At 45.5% G+C, this 22109-nt stretch overlaps 1 protein-coding gene across 1 annotated transcript in view; it reads left to right on the forward strand.

Annotated features, from left to right (window-relative positions):
* The window catches only part of SFRP1 (secreted frizzled related protein 1), a 43580-nt gene extending 23039 nt beyond the window's left edge, over positions 1-20541 (forward strand). Inside the window, exon 3 of the mRNA XM_025993642.2 lies at positions 16963-20541. Within this exon, the coding sequence (XP_025849427.2) occupies positions 16963-17285 (323 nt within the window). The 3' untranslated portion in view covers positions 17286-20541. The remainder of the gene's footprint in view (positions 1-16962) is intronic.
* The last annotated feature ends 1568 nt before the right edge of the window (positions 20542-22109 follow it).

Genomic DNA, 22109 nt, shown 5'->3' on the forward strand with positions numbered 1-22109 from the left:
TACTGGCATTCAAATCTTGAGAGGAGGGTTGCTTGCATTTGGAGGCGGGAGGGAGGCTGCATGATCCCGTGGGCTGGAACTGGAGGGCTGGAGGTTGTCTTTCTGAGACAGGGTGTATGAAAGGACAGAGACGAGGGCAGGTGCCTGGGAAATGAGGGGAGACGCGTTGTCCATGTTCCAGGGGACACGACATCCAGGTTTCAGTACCTGACCAGCTGCTGACAGCGGGGACTGTGGCTCTCATTGCTCCCAGCCTCTACAATGAGACTCTGGCTGGATGGCCTCTTTAGTCCCCTTCCACTCTAAGAATCTGTGCTTCTGTGTCTCAAGTTAGTATTTTTTGAACGCACGCAGGCCATGAAGCAGAACCTTCTCCGCAAAGAAAGCCTCACTCTGAACTCCATTACAGAAAATGGGTCAACACAGACTGCTGGGCTAGAAGAGAAGACCTGGAGGGGACTGGCATGGCTACTATAAGGTCCTGGGGCACATCTGACATGCACTCTGTTATGGAGATACCAGGCCCTGGGGCAGGATGTCTGGCCTCAGGGAAGAAGGGCTGAGATTATCCAAAGGGACACTCGTGCTCTTCTTTCCTCCTGGATAGACCATCAGGGACTTTACCAAATGTCCTCTGGCCTGGCAGCCTCTGGGTACAAACGATGGCAATTCCATCCGAACTATGTTAGCCCGCCAGGCTGCAGGCAGAGGCCACTTGTCCCTGCTGCCACTGGCCAAGCTAGAGATCTGGAGATCCCAGGCCTTTGCCCGTCCAGCCTCTGCTGAGCTGCAGCTCGATGTCAGGCTGAGGCTCCCAGATCTTGTAGAGCCAAGGTGTGCTCCCCTCAGACCAAGGGGGTTCTCTGGTGAAAACCCTACAGCCAGGGTGCTTGGGCCCTAATGTGTCACAGCCTCTTGTGGAGCAGCTCTTAGATATATTTACATAGCACATTTTCCCCACCGCGTGCCTGATCCACACAAGAGCCCCTGCTTTATACCTAGAGCCACGGTTCCCCCTGCCCCTCAGATCCAGCGCTTGGCACTTGACAGTCAGTACCAGGGATCCTTAAGGAAGACGCGGTAGGTGACAGCAGAGAGTGGTCATCAGAGGCATTACGGACTCACAACTCCATGAAGCGCTTCATGCAGTGGGTACCGATGTGTGAATTTTGGGAGGGGTTTACACTGAAGAAAGCACCGTCAGTCTGGAGAGCCTGTCTTGGCAAGGAAATTCTAGGCATGAGATGGGAACCCAAGAGATGCTGTATCCCATGGGGCAGGGCCTCGTTCCTGGTAGCCACTGGGGGGCAGGGAGCGATTTGGAATATAGCCAGAGGCTCTGATGCGTAGCTGCTGGAGAACATAATGGATATGTTTGTCAATGGAGCCACAGAAAACTGAGAGCCACGAGCTATACTACATGGAGCACCTGAGGTGGGATGATATTTGCTATGCAGCCAAATCTGGGAGAGGCACATGCAGACACGGAGGGCAGTCAGCTCTCCAGAAGGTGCTTGGGAAGCCGTGCCCCTGGCACTGAGCTCTCTCATTAATCGCTCCAGCAGCTCAGTTTAAGCTCTTCAGAAAAATAGAGACCCTTGAACTGTATTTGTTGAACATTAGGCACTTCTCTGCCTTTTTGTGGAGGACTCATGATCAGGCTAGACTTGAACACGAAAGAACAGTCAGCAGCTTTGCACAGGGATCCTAGATCTCAAGACTGCATCACTGTGTGGGTTCCTGTGACCACTGCCCACAGCTCCTCAGGCTGCCGATCAGAACCAGCTATGGCGTGTGCACCATATTAAGGATGGTTTCAGAGCACACGCTCAGCTTTTTACAGATTGGCACTGTGGGTGCAATTTATATGGTGTCTCTCCATGCACATCCGTCCACAAAAGATGTAAACTGCTACTGGTGTTTTTACAGCACCCGACAGTTGACAAGATGCAGTCCCACTTACCGACTTATCTGAAATCTTTGGATGGGAGCCATCAACTTAAACATTTTGTATTCTGAGGTGACCATGCAAGTGCTCTGGCTGTGCCTGTGTGCAAGGTGACATTTTATCTTCCATCTTTTCCTGTCTGTGCTGCCACATCTATCCCCCTTCTGCCGTGACCTTCTTTCTCCAACAAACCCAGGAAAAATGGGCCCATCTTCCTGGATTTTTCCAGCTTTGTACCAGGGCACGGCTTGCTGCTTGCTGGTGAGGCCTGTGTGGTGGTGGTGGTGGTGGTGGTGGTAGTGTGATGAGTGCCCTCCCACACAGTCCCCGAGGGGGTCGGGGAGAGCTGTAGGAGAGGCCTCCCTCCTGGCTCCTTGGGTGGTGCACCAGAGCTGGGGAAAGGCACTAGGCACAGTGAATGTGTTGGGTCAGCTCTACTGACCCTCTGTAATGGGCATACCTGTTGGGGGAGCTGCGTACTCACAGGACTGTCCTGTGGGGCTCTGAGCCAGAGCCATTGCTCCTGACCCCTGGGGCTTTGGCTGTCTTCAGTAGGCAGGGATGCCTCTGTGTGGAGAGTATTGGGGCACATGGAAAGGAAACCTGCCCAGGACTTGACAAATACCCAGCACGCATTTGCCACCCGAATGGTAGGAGTATGTTTGGGAGTTGGGGGCATGGCCCGAGAATGTGGTCCAGACACCGTTTCTTGCTGTATTCTGTCTCTGCAGTACCCAAAGTCTTTGCCCTTCCGTCAGACTTCCGGTGGGTCTCTTTTGGCCTGGGACCATTTGTCCCTTCTCTGGGGCCCTAGGGGACCACCGCCTCCATAGTCATGGGGAAGTTTGTTTATTTTTGTTCTTACCTCTTTTTAGTAAGTGGCATTTCTGAAGAAACAGAAAGGAGCATGGTTGGGGGGCGGGCACCATATGTGTTCCCACTGCCTTCATTTCCCCTGTACCACGTGCTCCCCTGAGGCTTGCAGAGCTGATGAGTGGAGAAGGTATGCACCACGTGCCCAGGCTCGGGCTGGACCTTAGAGCCTGCAAAGGGCCACAGGTGATCAGGTCCCCAGGGCAACTGGGTCTTCTGAGTCTCCCTGCTGTTGACACAAGGCCTACAATGGCAGGGGGTTGAGGGGAAGCAACAGAAAAAAATTAAGTGCAGGAAGTTGGGTAGATACATAGGATCAGAAATATGAGTGACTAAGAAGCACCTATGATCAGAGGAGGGATGGGATCAGGTCTTGAGATGAGGCTTCTGTTTCTATCTCAGAGCAAATCCCAGAAGAAAGCATTTGAGCATTTGGACTTTTTGGGGTTTTTTTGACCTTTCTTAGCTTGATACTTTGGAGAAGTCTTTGATGAGTCAGAGAGGTGCTTCCCTCTGCTGAGTCCTTTTATTTTTTTAAATTTTTATTTATTTATGATAGTCACACAGAGAGAGAGAAAGAGAGAGAGAGAGAGAGAGAGGCAGAGGGAGAAGCAGGCTCCATGCACTGGGAGCCCGACATGGGATTCGATCCCGGGTCTCCAGGATCGCGCCCCGGGTCAAAGGCAGGCGCCAAACTGCTGCGCCACCCAGGGATCTCTCTGCTGAGTCCTTTTAAACCTAGAATGCCTTTGGCAGGGAAAGAGGACAGTGAGTCCTGAGTGAGAGCATTCCCTCACCTCAGACCTGAGAAGCAGCTTGCCACAGTGGAAAGAGGACAGCCCACGACAGTCTTCTGTTCTGCTTATCATACCCCAGATAGCTTGTGCCTCAGATCACTGACTGGGCATCGGTTTCTTCACTTAGCTGAGGGGACAGCTTAGAACTTTGGGCTGTGTTTGTGGCTCCTGGACTCTGCTTGCCCCCAGCCAGGGCCGTCTGTTTCACTGCTTCTGAAGGGTGGGACCTCCTGAGTTAGACCAAGTGTGCCTTGTTCTCTGATCTGTGTACCTGCCAGGCAGCTTTGGGGGCCTGGAGAGGGAGCAGGTAGGGCTCTGTTGCCTGGCTCCTCACCACCAGCTCTACACCAATCACATCTTTAAAACAGGCATGTACTCTTTACATTATGGGCCAGTTTCTTATTAGGATGACTGAATATTTTAGTTGGCCTGGGACCGTCCCGGTTTATTCCTATTGTCCTGGCATAATAATCAGTGACATTCTTTCTGTCTCAAAAGTGTCCTAGTTTGGAAGCTCAGTTACACAGTTGGCCCCTGACTCCATGACCAGGGTGTCTCTGTGGTGACCACCCCTGGAAACTTTATGGGGTAGCAAGCAATTAAATTTTTTTTTTTGGATTGGAAATCCTGGCCAAACGCACACAATGCAGGGTTAGTAGATACTTATTTTGGTGTCTCCTGGGGTTTCTGTGAAAATCTGCTTCCCAAATCAGAGAAGTGATAAACCATGGAAAAAACAGAGGGTCACTAGAGGGGAGGTGGGTGGGAGGATGGGGTAACTAGGTGATGGGCATTAAGGGGGGGCCACTTGATGTAATGAGCACCGGCTGTTATGCATAACTGATGAGTCACTGGTCTCTACCTCAGAAACGAATAAAGAACTATGTGTTGGCTAATTGAATTTAAATAAAAGAAAAAAGAAAAAAAAAAAAGAAGAAAGCCTGCTTCCCCTCCTGAGACAGCAGGACCCCTTACAAGGAACATAGAATAACCTCTGAATACTGTCAATGAGCCAACGAGTCGTGATCGGTAGGTTTTAAACACGTCATTTAACCAAATCTTTTCCTGAAATGACTTACTTATTTTGTGGAGAACTGCCCCCCCCCCATTGTAAAGTGCGTATTTATTGCATGAAACTTGGGAAATTGTGTAAAGCAGGTGCAGAGGGTAGACGTCTGTCGCCCATCCTTCAGCACCTGGAGACAGCTGCTGCTAACATTTTGGTAGATTTCTCTCTTTCTGTATCATCAAGAGGCACAATTTTGCAGAATGATTTCTTCCCAGTTAACATTGTATTGTAGGCACTTTCCATCCCTGAAATTGTTTTGCAGTTTTCTTCATCCTGAGCCTTTTAAGAGCAGAGATTTTTACTTACTGTTGCACCACATGAAATTAGTATCATCTTCCTTATTGGTACCATTCAAGAGTTTCAATGGCACTTCTATGTTAGTACTTCTCAGAGACAGTGTTTGGGGTGAACTTGGAGAACATTCTCTGCACACTAAAGAGAAGAAACAGTGAGACCCAGAGAGCAGCGGTTGCCTGCTCAGGCCTCACATGGGGTTTGCTTGTTCACATGGACCTTTTGGGAGCACCATCTGTGCTGGAGCGTCGACGATGATGACCTTGCCTGGATTCCCTCTGGCTGAGTTAGTTTCCCCTCTGATGCTATTCACATCTTGTGAGCTAGACTCCCTGGGACCAAATTCCAGCTCTGCCGTTGACCCGTTTGTTGGTGCATTACTTGAACTGTTCTGCTTCCTGAGCAGCAAACTGGTTATAATTAGAGTATTTCCCTCATAGAATTATTGGAGGATTTGTGGAGTTCGTGCGTGTAAAAGCATGGAGACCAGTGCCTGGCGTGGAGCTCAGGGCTCGGGCAAGCCTTCCGTGACTCTTGTGCTGGTTGTTGTTGTCAGTGCAAAAGCGGAGGTGCATGCAACTAATTCGTCTCACTCATGAGGCTGTGGAGTTCAAGGCAGTGAGTTTGCTGCTTATGTCTCTTTATTCGTTTGTGTATCTGATAAGTGTTAGACTGAGCTCTGTGATGTGTTAGGTGCCACGCTAGTCAGTGAGCAGAGATGAACGTGATCTGTGCTCTGCACGGGCTCACAGTGGGGAGTGGGGAGGTGGGGCACACTCATGGATTATTATCATGCTCTGCTCAGCCATGGTTCAGACAGGGAGGGAGGCTTATGAAGGTCAAAGCCAGACTGGGCTGGGGCGCTTCAGGGAGAAGATGGGCTATAGCTTGGCCAGAAGGATGGGTAGAAAAAGCATCAATTTTGCTTGAAGTGTACCTTCTGCCTTTAGAGAGGTCAGCTAAGAAAAGAAGAAAGGGATAAGAGCTAAGGTGTGCCTGCCACCAGTTCCCAGAGGCTTTGGGCTCACAGCTCTTCACGGATATCTCGGCGATGGGCCCAGGGACAGCTGAGGATCACCGTACACCCGAGGGCTCCCCTCCCATCTGCCAAATGGGATAGCATGAAGACCTGCTGGACATTGGGCTTGGAGGGTGTCACATTTTCGGGGGTATCTTTTTAAAAAATTCCTTTGAGTAGAGTTGACACATACTGTTATGTCAGTTTCAGGCTTACAACATAGCGATGCAGCTTCTCTGTATGTTATGATATATTCACAAGTGTAGCTACCATCTGTCACCATCCAACACTACTACACTCTCATCGACTATATTCTCTATGTTGTGTTTTGGGGCTATCTTGCTGAGTTTAGATGACTTCACTATCAGGACTGGACTCTTGTGCTGCTGTGTTCATTGTGGGCCTCGGCTACGGTTGATTTAAGCAAGGTCCCCAGGCAATGTAAGCGGGTGAGGGCAGCAGTTGCCATCTGAGATGGGCGATCTCAGGGAAAGCCCTTGGATGATTAGTGTTTCTATACTGGATTCCAAAACAGAGAAAGGAAGTTTGATGATTTAGAAAGATTGAAATGGAAATTGAGATGAACTTGTCCTGCATTTTTAACAAATCCTCCAGGTGATTCAGATGACACAAATGAAATGGAAATTGAGATTAACTTGTCCAAGTGGGCCTCATGGTGACCCAGACAAGTAAAGTGATTTATCCAAATGTATACAAAAAGTTAGTGTTGGAAAAAAAAAAAAGTTAGTGTTGGAGTCTGAACTGGAAGCTGGAGTCCTCTGCACTGAAATGTATTGCCTTTTGCTACCAAAGGCAACACATTTTTTCTTTTCCTGATGTTGCAAGATCTGCCTCTGAAGATGGGGGTCCCCTAGACCTTGGTGATTCTGAAAATGGTGCTAGACCTGCTTGCTCAAGGTCAGCTGGGTCTAGGACATGTCCATGTTGAACTTGCTGACTTCAGCTGGAACTTCAGTGAGTTTGGAGGGTGCACAGTGGGTTGGGTCTCCCAGATGTTTAAATACCATCTGAGGAAGAGTTCTCAGAATTCACCACCGTGAATAACCAAGATGACAAATCAAAAAGCCCACCCTATCCTTACTTGCCCTCAAATCCTTTGAATGGTGGTTCTTAATGTGGTCTCCAGACCAGCCCAACAGCTAGCTAGCTTGCTTTCTTTCTTTCTTTCTTTCTTTTTCTTTCTTTCTTTCTTTCTTTCTTTCTTTCTTTCTTTCTTTTTCTCTCTTTCTCTCTTTCTCTTTCTTTCACATGAGCTGGGGGAAGGACAGAGGGAGAAGGAGAGAGAATCTCAAGCAGACTCCCCACTGAGTGTAGAGCCCAACTTAGGGATTGATCTCATGACTCTGAGATCATGACTTGAGGTGAAATCAAGAGTCAGCCACCTAACCAAATGAACCACCCAAGTCCCTCACTTGGGAACTTTTTGTGAATACAAATTCTTGGGCCCCTTCCTATTGCTACTCAATCAGAGACTGGCTCAGCGATCTGCATTTTTAACAAGTCCTCCAGATGATTCGGATGACACAAAGTTTGAGGACTTCTCTCAGAGACATGGAGAGCTCATGGCGGTTCAGACCTACTCCCCATCTTTTCCCTTCCAAGAGACCACTACACATCCCAGCTTGCATTTGGGCGAACACTGTGGGGGTGGAATGGAGAGGAATGGAGGAAACCTAGTGACCCTGAGGCAGGAAACACTGTTTGCCTTGGCGGGTTTGTCTGGATTTGGAGCCAAGATTCAATCAATCCTAATGATTGACTGCATTTAAGCAATTCTCCTATTCTCCTCTACCTCCTGCTGGGGGTGGGGGAGCAGGAATACGGTGCTTACTGGGAAGGAGAGGGCCAACGCTTTTCTTTGTCCCACTCTGAGGACCTCGGCCCTGCTGCCAGGGCTGCCAGTGCACACGTCTTCCCAAATAAAACCACACCAGGCAGCTCTTTGCTCTCAAAGTGGGGTTTTCATTTTGCACCATTAGCTTAAATCAGTGGGGATTTAACGCAATCCATGAAATCAAGCAATTAGGCAGCGGGATTCCGGATGGCTGACACGGATGCTGCTGTGCTGTGTGTGTGAATTTCTGTGGGGGTGTTGGGGAGGATCTGTAAAGTTGGAGATTCCCCTCTCCTCCCTGACATCTCTACCCCAACCTCCCCAAGATGTCTGGGGTCCGATAAACAGGACGACTTCAATGAAATAATTTGCCCCAAATAAGTCACTCAGGAGCATATTCTACATCCGCTGTATTTTGTAAGTGAGAGAAAAAGCAAGCTGCTTTCAATCGTTTTTTGTTCTTTGTTTTTTTGTAACGTATGTCCTGTAGTTAGTAAACGCATGTAAGTATTCAGCATGTGGTTTGTGGTCAGGGGATAGAGTCTGACTTATTGTGACCAAATGCAGGCTTCTTTCTTTTGTAAACGAATTAATGATGCCAAACACTGGCTCCTGCTGGGAGCAGAAAGGTCTGTTAAGCTGCCACTGCAGGGCCTTTGTCAGTAGGATTCATCTGGGCTCTGATGCCTCAAAGCCAGCTTGCCCTGGTGCCCAGACCCTCTGCTGCATGTTGGAAGGAGGCTGTGGTTTCTCACAGCCAAACCCTGACCCAGAACTGTTACCAAATCTCATTTGCACTGTTGGGTTTGGGGATGGCACTTGCTGCCTCAGGGTTGCCCACCCAAGGCAGTTGTGGAAATGGGGCCAGGATGTAGAAATCAGGTCCTCTCTGTTATTAGTGCTGAGTGAGGTTTTGCTATTTTTGAATAGCAAGGCTATTTCACCTGGAGGAGGGGTGTCAGCCAAGCTCACGGGGCTGATGCATGGTGTGCCCATCTGTGGGCCTTCCTGATCCAAGGGACTGGGAACAGGTCACTTTGTAAAGAGTTTTCCAGTCTTATCCTCCTGTTCCTCAAATCATCTGTTTGAGATTTCCAGTCCTCTCTGCAGGAAAAAGGACAAAAGGCAAGTTACTAGGAATCAGGGTGTGATCTGTTTTCTGCTTTAGGATGATTTTTCATTGCCCGATTATCCCCAGAATCTGCCAGGACCCCATTCATCCCCTTGCTTTCTTGCTCCCTGCTTGGAGGAGCTATGGAACAAAGCAGAGAGCTCTGGATGGAGGGGCAGGGAGGAGAATTCTTACTGAAAGCCCTTAGGAAGCCCTAACACTAAACTTCACTTGAATGAAGAGTAGAGGACCTGGAAATGTAATCTTTGTGCTTCTTTTAAGATCTCACATTTTGTGATTTATTTGTAGTTTATATACATTTAAGTTCTTTACTAGCCTATAAACTTTCTTAAAATGTAAGGTTTTTGAGTCAAAGTAAGTGCAGTATAAAAAGTCATAGTGTTAAAATTTTTCTAATTGTAGTTAAAAACTGCAGTTTGAACAAAAAACTGCAGTCCCCTGTGTGATGCTTTCCTGCCACTAATTCCCACAACCCATAGGTAATATTTTCCAACTATTTATTTCTAACTAAATATTTCTAACTAATTATTTCTTTTGATATTTAGCCAAATGGAGTCTATTTATAGACTAACTAAAATAACACTAATTTTTTTAAGGTTTTATTTATTTGAGATAGAGAGCATGAGCAGGGGGTCCTGCAGAGGGAGAGGGAGAAGCAGACTCCCCCCTGAGCAGGGAGCCTGACAGAGGGCTCGATCCCAAGACCCTGAGATCATGACCTGAGCTGAAGGCAGATGCTTAGCCAACTGAGCCACCCAGGTGCCCCAAATAACATCAATTTTTCATTTTAATTTTTAGTTATTACTTATTGATTTTGCATTGCTGAAGATAAAGATTGATCCATCTTACATGTCCACTCCTCTCCACTTACAATAAAATTATATCACACTTTGGGTTAAATGACTACTCAATATTTAATGTACCACAATAAATAAATGTGACTTGCAGCTGAGGCATGTAGTCTAATGCATCTACATTCCCTTTCCTGTGTGCCTTTTTGTTTTCCTTTGAGATAGCAGTTGTCTCATTTTCTGTTCCCTGTTCCTTATGTTTACAATAGGAACTCAGCCCTAAACTTTTCTGCAGGTATACAGCAGGTCATCTGCCTGAGCCCTCTTCCTCTGGTTTCAGTGTGGACTGATTGAACTTCAGGCCTGCCACGTGGTTGTTCTGGAAAAATCATTTTAAGACTTCCATTACTTTTGTCACATGTTAGATCTTTGATGTCCTCAATCCTGTGTCTGAATTTTGTGCTTTTGTAGAGCACCTCATGGAGTAGTTTCCTAAGAAAAAAACGTATGGAAGACAGCTTTCTTCTAACCATTGAACTTCTGAAGATGTCTTTATTCTACACTCAGACACTGATTGATAGCTTGGTTCAGGTTGAACTTGGGAATTTTTTTTTAAATTTATTTATTATAGTCACAGAGAGAGAGAGAGAGAGAGAGAGAGAGAGAGAGACATAGGCAGAGAGAGAAGCAGGCTCCATGCACCGGGAGCCCAACGTGGGGATTCGATCCCGGGTCTCCAGGATCGCGCCCTGAGCCAAAGGCAGGCGCCAATCCGCTGCGCCACCCAGGGATCCCCATGAACTTGGGAATTTTAAAGGCATTGATCCATTACCCTCCAGCGTCTAGTGTTGCTATTGATAAATCCAATGCTATTCTGCTTGCCTGATCCTCTGCACTAGAGGTATAATCTCTTTTTCTCTAGATGACTTTAAAAGTTCTCTTTATGTTGGTGTTTCTAATGTCATGATTTGTTGAGCTGGGTCCGTTTAATCTGAGAATTCATGTTTATTTCTGGGAATTTTCTTGTATGATTTCTTTGGTATTTCTCCTGCTCACTTCCCTGGTTCTCTCTTGTTCAGATACGGAAGCTCCTGGCTGAGCCTGTTGTGTCTTCTTCTGTCGCCTATTTCCCCTCTCTTTGTCATTTTTTTTTTCAGCTTCCCAGGAAACTGTGTTCAACCTTATCTTAAAGTACTTGTCTAGCATTCTCACATTTTAAATATCCAAATACTCTTTTTGTTCTCTGAGCATCTCTTCTAATAGCTCTCCATTCTGGTTTTACGAACACAATGCTTTATCTAATATTATCTTTGCAAAAAGTTTTCTTGTGTTCCCTGCATGGTTTCTCTTATCTCTGGATTCTCTTTTTGTTTGTTTTGTATGTTTTGGTCTCTGTGGTTCACACTTTGAGGCTTTGTGTAAACGCTTGCTGATCCCTAGCTGGCCATTGGAATTGAAGAGTACAGTACATTGAAAGCTCTGTGTGTGAATGTGTGGCCTGTAACTTGTTAGGGCCTTGTTTTAGAGTTTTGCTGGTGGAGGAGCTGCAGGTCTTTTCTTTAGGACTACTAATTTCTTTAGATAGAAACTCATCACTCCTCTTTGGGGGCTGTAAATGCAGTGTTCCAAGACCTGAGGGACTCACTGCTTATTGTGCAGACTGTCACTTAATCCTATGGAGTGAATACAGCCCATTACCACCCTGCTCTCCTTTGCATCTAGGGTGCCTAAGCCCAGAATCTGGTTCAAACCTTCTATATAGGATAAACCTCTTGGTTGTTGCTGAGGTTGGTGAGAAGCTGTTACCAGATTTATGGCCCAAGGCTAGTGGTTCTGAGTATCTTTCTAGAGATTTTTAGCCACTTCTTATATTTAGTACAACCTCTGTAATAGAGCTCAGAAGTCCCCAGTGGCCCCGAATCATGAACATTTCTGGGTCCTGCAGTGTGGATTGGCTTGTTTCTTACAGACATCTCTATCCATAAGCTGCTAGGTTTCAGCTTTTCTTCTTGTCAAGCCAGGGTTCACCATCCATTTGCTTTCTATTATCCTGCCTGCTGATGTTCTTGTTTTCTCACATGTGTTTATAACTTTTTTTTCTTTTACTGTGATTTTAAACTGACTGCAGAATGGAGTGCAAATCATTGTGTGTGCTCAATCTAATGTGTTTGACTAGAAGTAGCCAGTGGTAACTCCTCACAGACATTCCAGAAGCTTAGTGGTATAGTATACCTTTTATTTTTTCTTCCCAGTGGTTTTTAGCTCCCCAGGATTCACCCCCACCCCTCCCACAGGCCATCAGTGCCCCCAAATCACCAAGTTGAATGATCTTGTCTCATACTCATGCTTGAGCTTAGCAGCATTTGGGATGGAGGAGCATTTCCTCTATTTGAAATACCCTCCCCCTGTGCTTTCTGAGACACTTGGCTGCCTGGTTTTCCATCTGTGCCTCTGATGACTTTTACAATAAAACTCCCTCTCTCCCCAGTGATGGTGCTCCCTAAGGGCCTGCATTCTCTCTTTTCTCTGTACTTGACTTTTCACTGTAATCAGCCAAGTCACAAATCTGATCACTGACTTAGCTCCTTTCCCACCTTTTGCATTGGATCCTTCTTGCACTCCGGCAGCAATTCCACATTATTGGTAGTATGAATGGCTGGTTCTTGGCCAAGGGTTGCCATACATTCAAGCACCCTGTCTAAGTACTTGGACAAATGGTGGCACTGTTAGGGTCAGGGGGAGGGTCAAGAAGAAAAGATGGTTTTGAAGAGAGTGTGGGTTTGAATTGGGTATAATGAGTTTCCTTTTCTCATTTCAGCCTCTGAAAGATACCCAAGCCTCATGGGGAGGCTACCAAGGAAGTATCATTTCTGAGCAAAAAAGTGGTTTCAGGTGACTAAAACTGAAATGAAATTTTAAGAGTCTACCTGAATATAAGAGGTTATTTGTTTTAAGATTAATGAGAAAGGCCTAGAAAGTCCCTAACCTCAACCTTAACTTGGGCTTTCAAAGTTTCTGGGTCTCTGAATTCTTGCTGGCAGTGACCAGTAAAGTGAGAGGTGGGAGTAATATTCTAGACTCAGAAGATGTTAAGTTGTTGCTAAAAACAAACAAACAAACAAACAAGCAAACAAACACCTGTTAAGTGTTTTGTTTGTTTCTTTTGTTTTAGTTCAGGGTCCAGGTGTGTTCTGAGTAGCTGAGATCACGGGCCTGAGGTTGTAGAAGCATTTCCCTCCAGGGTGAGAAGGGCACCGGAAGAAAGAGAAGACCAAGCCTGGGGTGGGGTGGTGCCAGAGAGGAGATCTCCGGGCTCCCCAGGATTGCCCCACATGGGCCTTCTTGATGGCAGTGCTGCCAGGCCAGCAGACAGGCTACGCTCTACACTTCAGAGGTGGAAAACTGAGACACAGGGAGCTCAGAACCAGATCTTGTAGTCACACAGTTAGAACCTGGGACCCAGTACTCTGTGCAGTGCACCAGCTGTTGCCTTTTGCCTGCCTCACACCATCATTTGCATTGCAAACGGTGAACCCAGTCTATGGATAGATCTCTGGGGGTCCAGGCACTGTCTGCAGGGTGGAGGCCGGCTGGAATGGGAGGAAGTGGTGATCGGTTCCAGGCTGCTCCTGGGCCAGCACCCATCCCTGTCCCAGAAGCCCCTGGATGTGGTATGGTGGGGGGCTGTGCACATGTCCACAAGGCCCAGAGAAATCAACCTTGGACGGCTAATCGCCTATCCAAACATTGTTGGTAATCTGCATCCCTAAAATAAACCCTTAAAAGATGGAAAGATGTTAGTAATTTCTGGCCATATGTGCCTCCTCCTTCCTTACTCTCCCCACCTCAAAAAAGAAACTGAGCCAAATGGCAAGAAATAAAGAGCCTAATGCATAACACATTTCCATCATTTGATTCCCCTCTCCCCTCGCTGTCCCCCCACCTATGTAAACTGAATTCCTTTACACGGTCATGGCAAAGGAACATTAATTTTTGATTTGAGTTGTGATTAAAAGCAACACAATCAAAAGAGTGAAATAGTTTCCACTGAAGCAATATCATTTTAAACCCAGTCATGGTGTAGTAGGAAAGAGTGTGGTCTTTGGGGTTAAGTGTGGGTTTTAATTCTGATTCTATCTCTTACATACTGTGGCTTTGGGTTGTCATTACTTAACCTGAGTCCTTCTCCTTGATTGTAATAAATAATAACGGCTCCCTCTTAACATGATTGCTGCGAGCACAAAGTATGGAGCCGTGCACAGCACAGCCTAGCCCATGCTCATCTGTAGAGTCCAGCACCCAAAAACTGATGACTCATTTCTCTGCAGATAAGAGGGTGCCTGCAGGGTGCCTGCATGGCACAGTCGGTTAAGTTATCTGGTTTTTGATTTTGGCTCAGGTCTCCATCTCAGGGTTGTGAGATTGAGCCCCATGTCGGGTTCGTGCTCTGTGCTCCATGTGGAGTCTGCTCATGACTCTGCCCCTCCCCCATGTGCTCTCTTACTCTCTCTCTTTCAAATAAATAAATAGATAAAAATAAGAAAAATAAAAGAGGGTGCCCACATTGCCAGTTGGGGCATGCACTCATCTCGCCTGGTGATATAAATGATTGCTTCTATAAGAGAATGGTTCTCAGCCTTAGACTTTGGGAAGTAGCTTAGAGTTCATCTAACACTATGGGGCCACTTTATTTAGAGGATCTTATGAAAGGAGCAGAATTGTTCTTATCTCTTACCTTCCTGCAGTATTCCTTGCTGCTCTTTCTTTCTTTCTTTCTTTCTTTCTTTCTTTCTTTCTTTCTTTCTTTTTCTTTCTTTCTTTCTTTCTTTTTCTCTCTTTCTTTCTTTCTTTCTTTCTTTCTTCTCTTTCTTTCTTTCTTTCTTTCTTTCTTTCTTTCTTCTTTCTTTCTTTCTCTCTTTCTTTCTTCTTTCTTTTCCTTCTTTCTTTTCTCCCTTTCTTTTCTCCCAGTCCTGTTTTCTCTGTTTTGCAGAGGGGAGGCAGAGATGGAGACTTGACTTTGCCTGGGCTGAGGCAGTGAGTCTCCTCTCTTGCTGGTCTCTTATTCAACCCCATTGAGAACTTTCCTCATTCAGTGAGCCACAGACCAGAACAGTTGAAGTCTTTTCCCAAGTGAACCACCAGGCACAAAGTTCGTCAGGCTATAAGGGAAGCTAAGCTGGGTGTCAGCCTGTGTAGGCATGTCTGGGGTGAAGCCCTGGATGGGTGGTTTCTGTTGCTTTCTGTTTGCCACACTCCTGCCTGCTTAGTGCCCAGTTCCTGAACCTTCTGCTGCCCTTGGGAGTGAGGCATTTCTTAAGGGATACCAGGCCCAGGGTATTATATGAGATTAAGTAGACTGCAAAATCCGGAACTCTTTTTGTAAGAAAAAGAAAGCAGTGGGAGCATTTAATTTACTGACTTTGACACATTCATTAAAGGTTCGTTCCTAGGATGATCTCCCCTCCTTATTCTCTGGTTAGCCAAGGGTGTTTTTTCTAATAAACTAAACACTAAATAATAAATATAGTGTTTCCTTTGCCAGAGCAGTTTTTTTTTTCAAGCAGGAGAATGCCTTCTATCATTTTATAAATGAAATCATTTTGAAATGTGGATGAAACCAGGAAGTGAGTCTGAGCTCCTCCCCCTTATTTCCATGATCCATATAGCCAGTCATATAAATATCAGGTTCATTATGAAGAATTTTGCAGCCATAGAGTCAGCATGGGCTATACAATGATTCAAAGTGAACATTTAAGACATCGGTTGAAGTTGGGGATTAGTGACTTTGGCCAAGTAAATTTAACCCCCGTACCACAGCTTTCTCATCTATTAAATGGGAAAAATAATTATACCTTCCTCTTGGAGTTGTTAGGTTTAATTGAGGAAATTCATGGAAAATACTTAGCACATTCCTGGCATGTGATATGCTCTCCTAATTGTTAGCTAGTGCTATTCTGTTCAGATTCAAGCCTGTTCTTGTGGAGTGTGGGTAGGAGCTTTGAGTTATTAAAAAGAAGGAGCTTGCTAATTTTGAATTTAGAAGAATTCAGAGGATGCACAAATTATCTGGTGGCTGGCATCTGGAGAATGATTTTCTTCTCCTTTGGAGCTATCTGGGCTGGCCAGCTTGAGAGGGGAGTTGACTGTCACAGCGATGATGCTGTATTTTAAGTACATTTACCTCTTATAGAAGGCCTCCACATGAATTTAATTATCTTCACCAACCAGACCTTGCAGAGCCATCACTAAATTTCCTGTCCATACATGCACATTAAAATAATGTGAACTCAGGCTCTGTAGAGACAAAGAAGAGATAGATGGACTTGGTAGATGGGTGCAGAAGCTTGTGCCCACATCCTGTGTTAGACTCCAGGGGTCATCACTTGGATTTCTCTGTGAGGACTTCACCAAGAGTTGCTCTGATCTGTCAAAAGCTCATGTGTGGGTCTACCCAGTGGAAAGAACATTTGTGGCACCCGTTAGTGGTTGCCTTGTGGTTGACAGAACATTAGCAGTACCTGCTGTCAGAACTCCCTAGAGGCACAGTGGTAGGGATCATGATTTCTCTGGTGCAGAAGTTGGGCACTGATTATTGATGCGGTCAAGCATCACCCTCGGATGCACCATTTACATTTCCCCATTGCTGCGCCTTGCACATATAGATTGCGAGTCTGGTTTACCAGACCCAACTTTCAAGGACTTTTAGGTCCTTTGGATGTTGAAAATCCAAACCAATAGCTTTCTCTTTAAAAACAAAACAAAACTCAGGGTGAGTTTTTTCTTTGAATCCTGAGGTCTGTAGCATTAGATTATGTGGATAATATTAAGTTATGTGATCCCCTTCTCTTAAAGCCTTGTGTGATGTTTTGAGTCACTGAATTTTTTTAAAAAAGAGAAATATGATTGGGTTCTGAAACTGTATTCGAGAATCTCATAGAGTCCCAAGGCAATTATCGAGTTACCATTAAACACCATGAAAGAGGGCAGAATCTGAATATAGAGAAGAACCGAGACCTTAGTGCTCATCTATAAAACGGCCTCTTTCTTTGACTTGCCAGTGGCCTTTCCTTTCAGCCTCACCTGGAGCCTTCAGTTTAGGTTATTGCTTTAGATGCAAAACCTTCATTCTAACATGCTTTCTTCCTCCTTCTCTCCTCTTCCCCTCCTTGCCTGCACCATCTCTAGCATTGAGGATGAAAATCAAAGAAGTGAAAAAAGAAAACGGTGACAAAAAGATTGTCCCCAAGAAGAAGAAGCCCCTGAAGTTGGGACCCATCAAGAAGAAGGAACTGAAGAAGCTGGTCCTGTACCTGAAGAATGGGGCTGACTGCCCATGCCACCAACTGGACAACCTCAGCCACCATTTCCTCATCATGGGCCGGAAGGTGAAGAGCCAGTACTTATTGACGGCAATCCACAAGTGGGACAAGAAAAACAAGGAATTCAAAAACTTCATGAAGAAGATGAAAAACCACGAATGTCCCACTTTCCAGTCAGTCTTTAAGTGATTCTCCCCCAGGGGGGCAGGTTGGGGAGGGAGCTGTGGGCTGGGGTGAGGGGTGGGGCTGAGCAGGCCACCCTAGAACCTGGACGTTCATGCTCAGTGCTCCTTCGGTTGGTAGAGGACCTTGTAATCCAGTTGGCTTTGCTCTGGCAGCATCCATCCCCACCCCTTCCCCCCTGTAGCCATGCTCCAGACCTGGGACAGCCAGTATTTAAAGCCGCATGCCCAGGTAAGGAAAACCATGTAGATTAGGAAGTCTTCTAGGATCGACTATGGAACAGCACATCACTGAGTAAAGCAGGTGCAAACCATTTCAACCAGAGACAGCCACTGAAAAAGAAAATTTGGCCAGTAAACAAAAACAAAAGCAAAACTGAGATTGGGCTAAAAGTGAGCGACAGCAACAAATAAAAGTTCTGCAACTTTCTTTGTGTTGTTACAAGTTGCTTATGGATCCTATCAGCCAATCTATGCCTTTGGGACTAGAACATTCTAACTATTGGTAAGATGTGCTCTTCATTCCAGAGTAGCTTCTCTTTGTGCCTGCGTTGGACAGAAACACACACCACTCCTATCACTTAGGATCAGTTCCAGAAGGTCAGTGTAAGGGAGAAAAAGCACAAGGACAGTATATAATCGACAACACAGGGAGGTCAGGCCTGCCCTGCCTTTCTATGTGATCGTCCTGTGATGTGAATCAGCTAGCCTCAGATGCCATGTGGATGGCAGTTAACAGCAGCCTCCGTGCATGATAGGACCTCCAGACATGTGGAGGGCGGCACATGCCTGCCTTTGTGTGAGGAAAAGGAAACACTGTGGCCGCCAAACCCTTGGCCGGAGAGAGATGACGATTTTCAGACTGAGAAGGCAATGGTTAATGGTTTCTAGAAAGCATCGCTAGAGAAAAAAACAAAGGAAAAAATATTAGGAACAGCCCCACAAATTGCTAGTCAGTGTGAATTGTAATTGGGTGAAGAGCTTTGTGCTCTAATTTCATCTGTCTGTTCATTTCACTTTCTTTTTTTCTTTTTTTGGGGGGAGGGGGGAGAAGAACAGCAAAACCCTATAAACTTCTCAACGTTTAAAAAAAGTCTACATTGACACTTGAAAGGGGTACTGGGCTGAGGGTCTTTTAGTGCTTTTGAAGCTACTTTCCAGGAGGGCAGCTTTCTCACTGGGCATTTGGGGTGGGAGCTGGGTTTACCTGATAGCATAACTGTGTGGCCCTCTTTTCTGAGGAGTTCTGGATTGTCCTGGCCTCCACACAGTGCCAGGCAAAACTCACAGTACTTTCTATGCTTATTCTTTCCTGTAAAGAAGTGGATTACTTTTGACCTGATTGTGGATCAAAGAAATTCAGACCAACCAGCCTGCCTGTCCTGCACTTAAAAAAATTTTTTTTTAAATTTTGCAGAGGGAAAATTAAGCCCAAAGTGTCCCATCTAAGGAGAGAATTTCAAAGGCAACACATCTCTGCAAGTTTTCCTGAGTGCCCTAAGATACTTCTTTAAAACCCTGTGTTTAATAAGTGATGTACATGAACTCACTCACATAAGCAACTTTACTCCTTTTGTTCAGTGTATAGGAAGTCACTCTAAGCAATTAATACTAATTTGCTCCTCAAGCCCAATTTTTAATCCTCTGTAAAACCTGAAAGTGGTGAACTAGTGGTTGTCCCTCTGGGTGAATGTTTATACCCAATCCTGAAGCTGCAGTGATGCTGGGAGGTGTCACCCCCATGGCCCCTGGACTGACACAGAAACAGCGGAAGATTCTGTTAATTTTTGAAGACTCCAGTCTGAAAATCAGCATGCCAACTTCATTACCTACCTGAGGGTTATCCTGATATAATTAACCTCTCACAATTAGTGATCCTGTTATTTTAACACTTTTTTTTTTTTTTGTGGTTCTCTCTGAACTTTAATCATAAAGTGTTGGGGATCTTAAGTGATTTGCCTATAATTTTGGATGATCTTTTTAAAATGTGTATATATATTAGTTAATTAGAAATATTCTACTTTCCTATTGTTAACTGAAATTCAGAACGATTTCATGAATGCATGGATCTGGGCCTTGTTTGGGCTGGTTAACTCAAGAGTTCAGTGCTCATATGTATCTGCTCATTTTGACAGAGGGCAACACGCAGCAGGCCCCGTCCAAAGCAGGGCCTTGGGAAGGGGTTTGTGTGGGGTATTCCCAGTTACCGCATAAAGACTGTGGAAGAATGGGTGGCCGTGCTGTGTGACTCTCTAAATGGGAATTCTCAGGTAGGAAGTGACATTTTCAGCACGAGTTCAAAATATATTGGAAGTAGGAATTGCAGCCGCAGGTTTTATTCCGATCAGACAGTCCTAGGACTGGGGAGTTTCACTGCGGATCTGAGATACACACTATCTTTGTCTATAACACGTCAGCAATTTTAGGGCATGAAGGGAGGTGACAGGCCCAAAGCTGTATTTTTCTCACAATCCTTTGGTTTTCTCAACCAAGGGTACAGCAAAACTAATGTGTAGACTATCTGCATGGTCATCGGTTTGCAAAAGAGGAGGTCTGTATGTGATTCAGTAGTTGTTGCCAGTTCAAAGGTCATATTTGTGATGGTTGAAAATCACTCTGGGTAGAATCCTGCGAAGTCATTGGCAGGAGTCAGCTCAGTCTTTGAAGATTACTAGTTCTCTTAAGAAGTGAGGTGAGAATCCCAAGAACACTTTCCTTCTAGACCATCCCATGGAATGCGTGGCTCTGGGTGTCAGTGCGTTAGCACCGAGGGCTCCCGAAGGCAACAGGCAGTCAGAGCTCCAGTTTTCATCTGGATCTGTAAATTACAGAAAGCCCAGTGCCCAAAGCTCGAATGTGTGTTTCTCATCAGACTCCCAAGCAACTGGTTGCTCTCTCATAAGTCCGCAGATGCGGGCTCAGGCCATCCGTTTCCGAAGCGCACCTTGGGGACTCCCAGGCAATAGCTTCGCAGCCACTCTGATCTGTCACCAGCAGATACGTAGGGCATGGGTGAAATTCCTGTTTCCTCTAGTCCCCTCACGTAGCACTCCTCTTCTAGAGTCTAAATCTTTTACAAAAGCTTTGAATACTGTGAAAATGTTTTACATTCCATTTCATTTGTGTTGTTTTAACTGCATTTTACCAGATGTTTTGATGTTATCACTTATATTAATAGTAATTCCCGTATGTGTTCATTTTACTTTCATGCTTTTCCTGCCATGTATCAATATTCACTTGACTAAAATCACTCAATTAATCAATGATAATGTGAGTTGTGCCTTTTTCTACCCCCACCCCCCCCGACCCCCGAGTGATAGACTACTTCCCCTCTGCATCCCCCTTGCTTGAGTTTCTTCAGGGATGTTTTCTGGTCTTCTTAGCTTTACAGCTTTGAAATGATAAGTAGGTGTGGGTGGGCTGGAGGAGCACCCGGGAGGCACCGGCTCCCTTCACCTCCATCCCACATTGACCATCTGCTCCCGTGAATAACTTCCAGAAGCATTTCTTCTGGCTGTGTGTGCTTTCAGACCACAGCAAAGGTTACATACTTGCTCTGCAAAGAATGTATTTTTCAACCCTGCCTTTCTTTTCCATGTTTTTGGTTTCAAATGCTCTCTCCTCTTCAGCCAGTTCCATGTTAAAATTACCAACTAAAATTTGAAAACTCTCTGGGACCCGGAGTCTTAGACCCGCACAAGGTCTTATAGGACACCACATCCAACTGTTTAATTTAAATTTTAATTTACAGATGGAGAAACTGAGATGGGGGATGGCTGGGGTTTCACAAGGAGCTTGGGGTTCCCAGGTCAATGGTGTCACTGGAACCAGAACCCAGGGCTGCTAGGGGCTAGACACATGGGAACAACATCTGAGTGACTCCCGAGCTTCTCTTTGGATCCCAAGGGTGGCACTTGCTGAGCCCAAGCCTTTTCATATTAGATGATATATGTCTTGCCCAAGGAATTCCTCAGTGTGACTTTTAATTCTGTGAGCACTCACAGGGACAACTTCATTGAACATCATTCTCTGATTAACAAGGCACCTCCAAACCTCAGACAACTGGCAGTTTTACCTAGAAGTGAGTAAATACTCTCTGGTCACCGAAAAACACAGGAGCACAGAGAGACCATTCTCAGGCATGGTGTGAGGACTTGGGAACAGTCCATGAAAGCTGTGCCCTAGTATCTAAAGATTTTCCCATGCTGATATACATTAGCTCTCCTAGTGATACGCTAGCCAAGTCAAGGCAAATATTGGCATTTTTTCCTTTTTATTCCCTTCTATGTTTAATGAAAAGGAAAATCTCTTTTAGTTGGGTGTGAATATCTTTGTCACCTTGCTGAAGCCGCATCACTGTGACCCATAATTTCCCATTGCTGTTTTGATTTTTTTTTAAACAAATCAACAAAAGGATAATGATGTACAAAAGCATCTTGGCTTCTGCTGCTGGAGTCTTCCTGGAGTTTGGGGTCCCCAAGGGTCAGGACTGCTTAAGCATTGTGCCTTAGAGTTGCTGGTAGCACCAAGGTTAGGAGCCTTGCTCTCAAGCTCTATAGCACCCACACTTCTTTAGGGGATTATACAGGTGCTCTCCTACTCAGGGGCAGAAAGAGATGAGGGGTCACAATGTTATCCGTTTGGCTGGTCTTACTTCTAAGGTTATCTTCCCACAATGGGTACAGAGATTTCTGCAATTCACCTTTGCTCCAGAGGAAGAAAAGTCTGTACCAATTACCCAATAGTAATCAAAGGAAATAGAATCACTCTTAAGTTTTAGCATGGATACCCAGAGCTTTCTAAGAAATATGAGTATGGATTCATTTTATTA

Source organism: Vulpes vulpes, chromosome 7, assembly GCF_048418805.1.
Source record: "Vulpes vulpes isolate BD-2025 chromosome 7, VulVul3, whole genome shotgun sequence".
Classification (NCBI taxonomy): Eukaryota; Metazoa; Chordata; class Mammalia; order Carnivora; family Canidae; genus Vulpes; species Vulpes vulpes.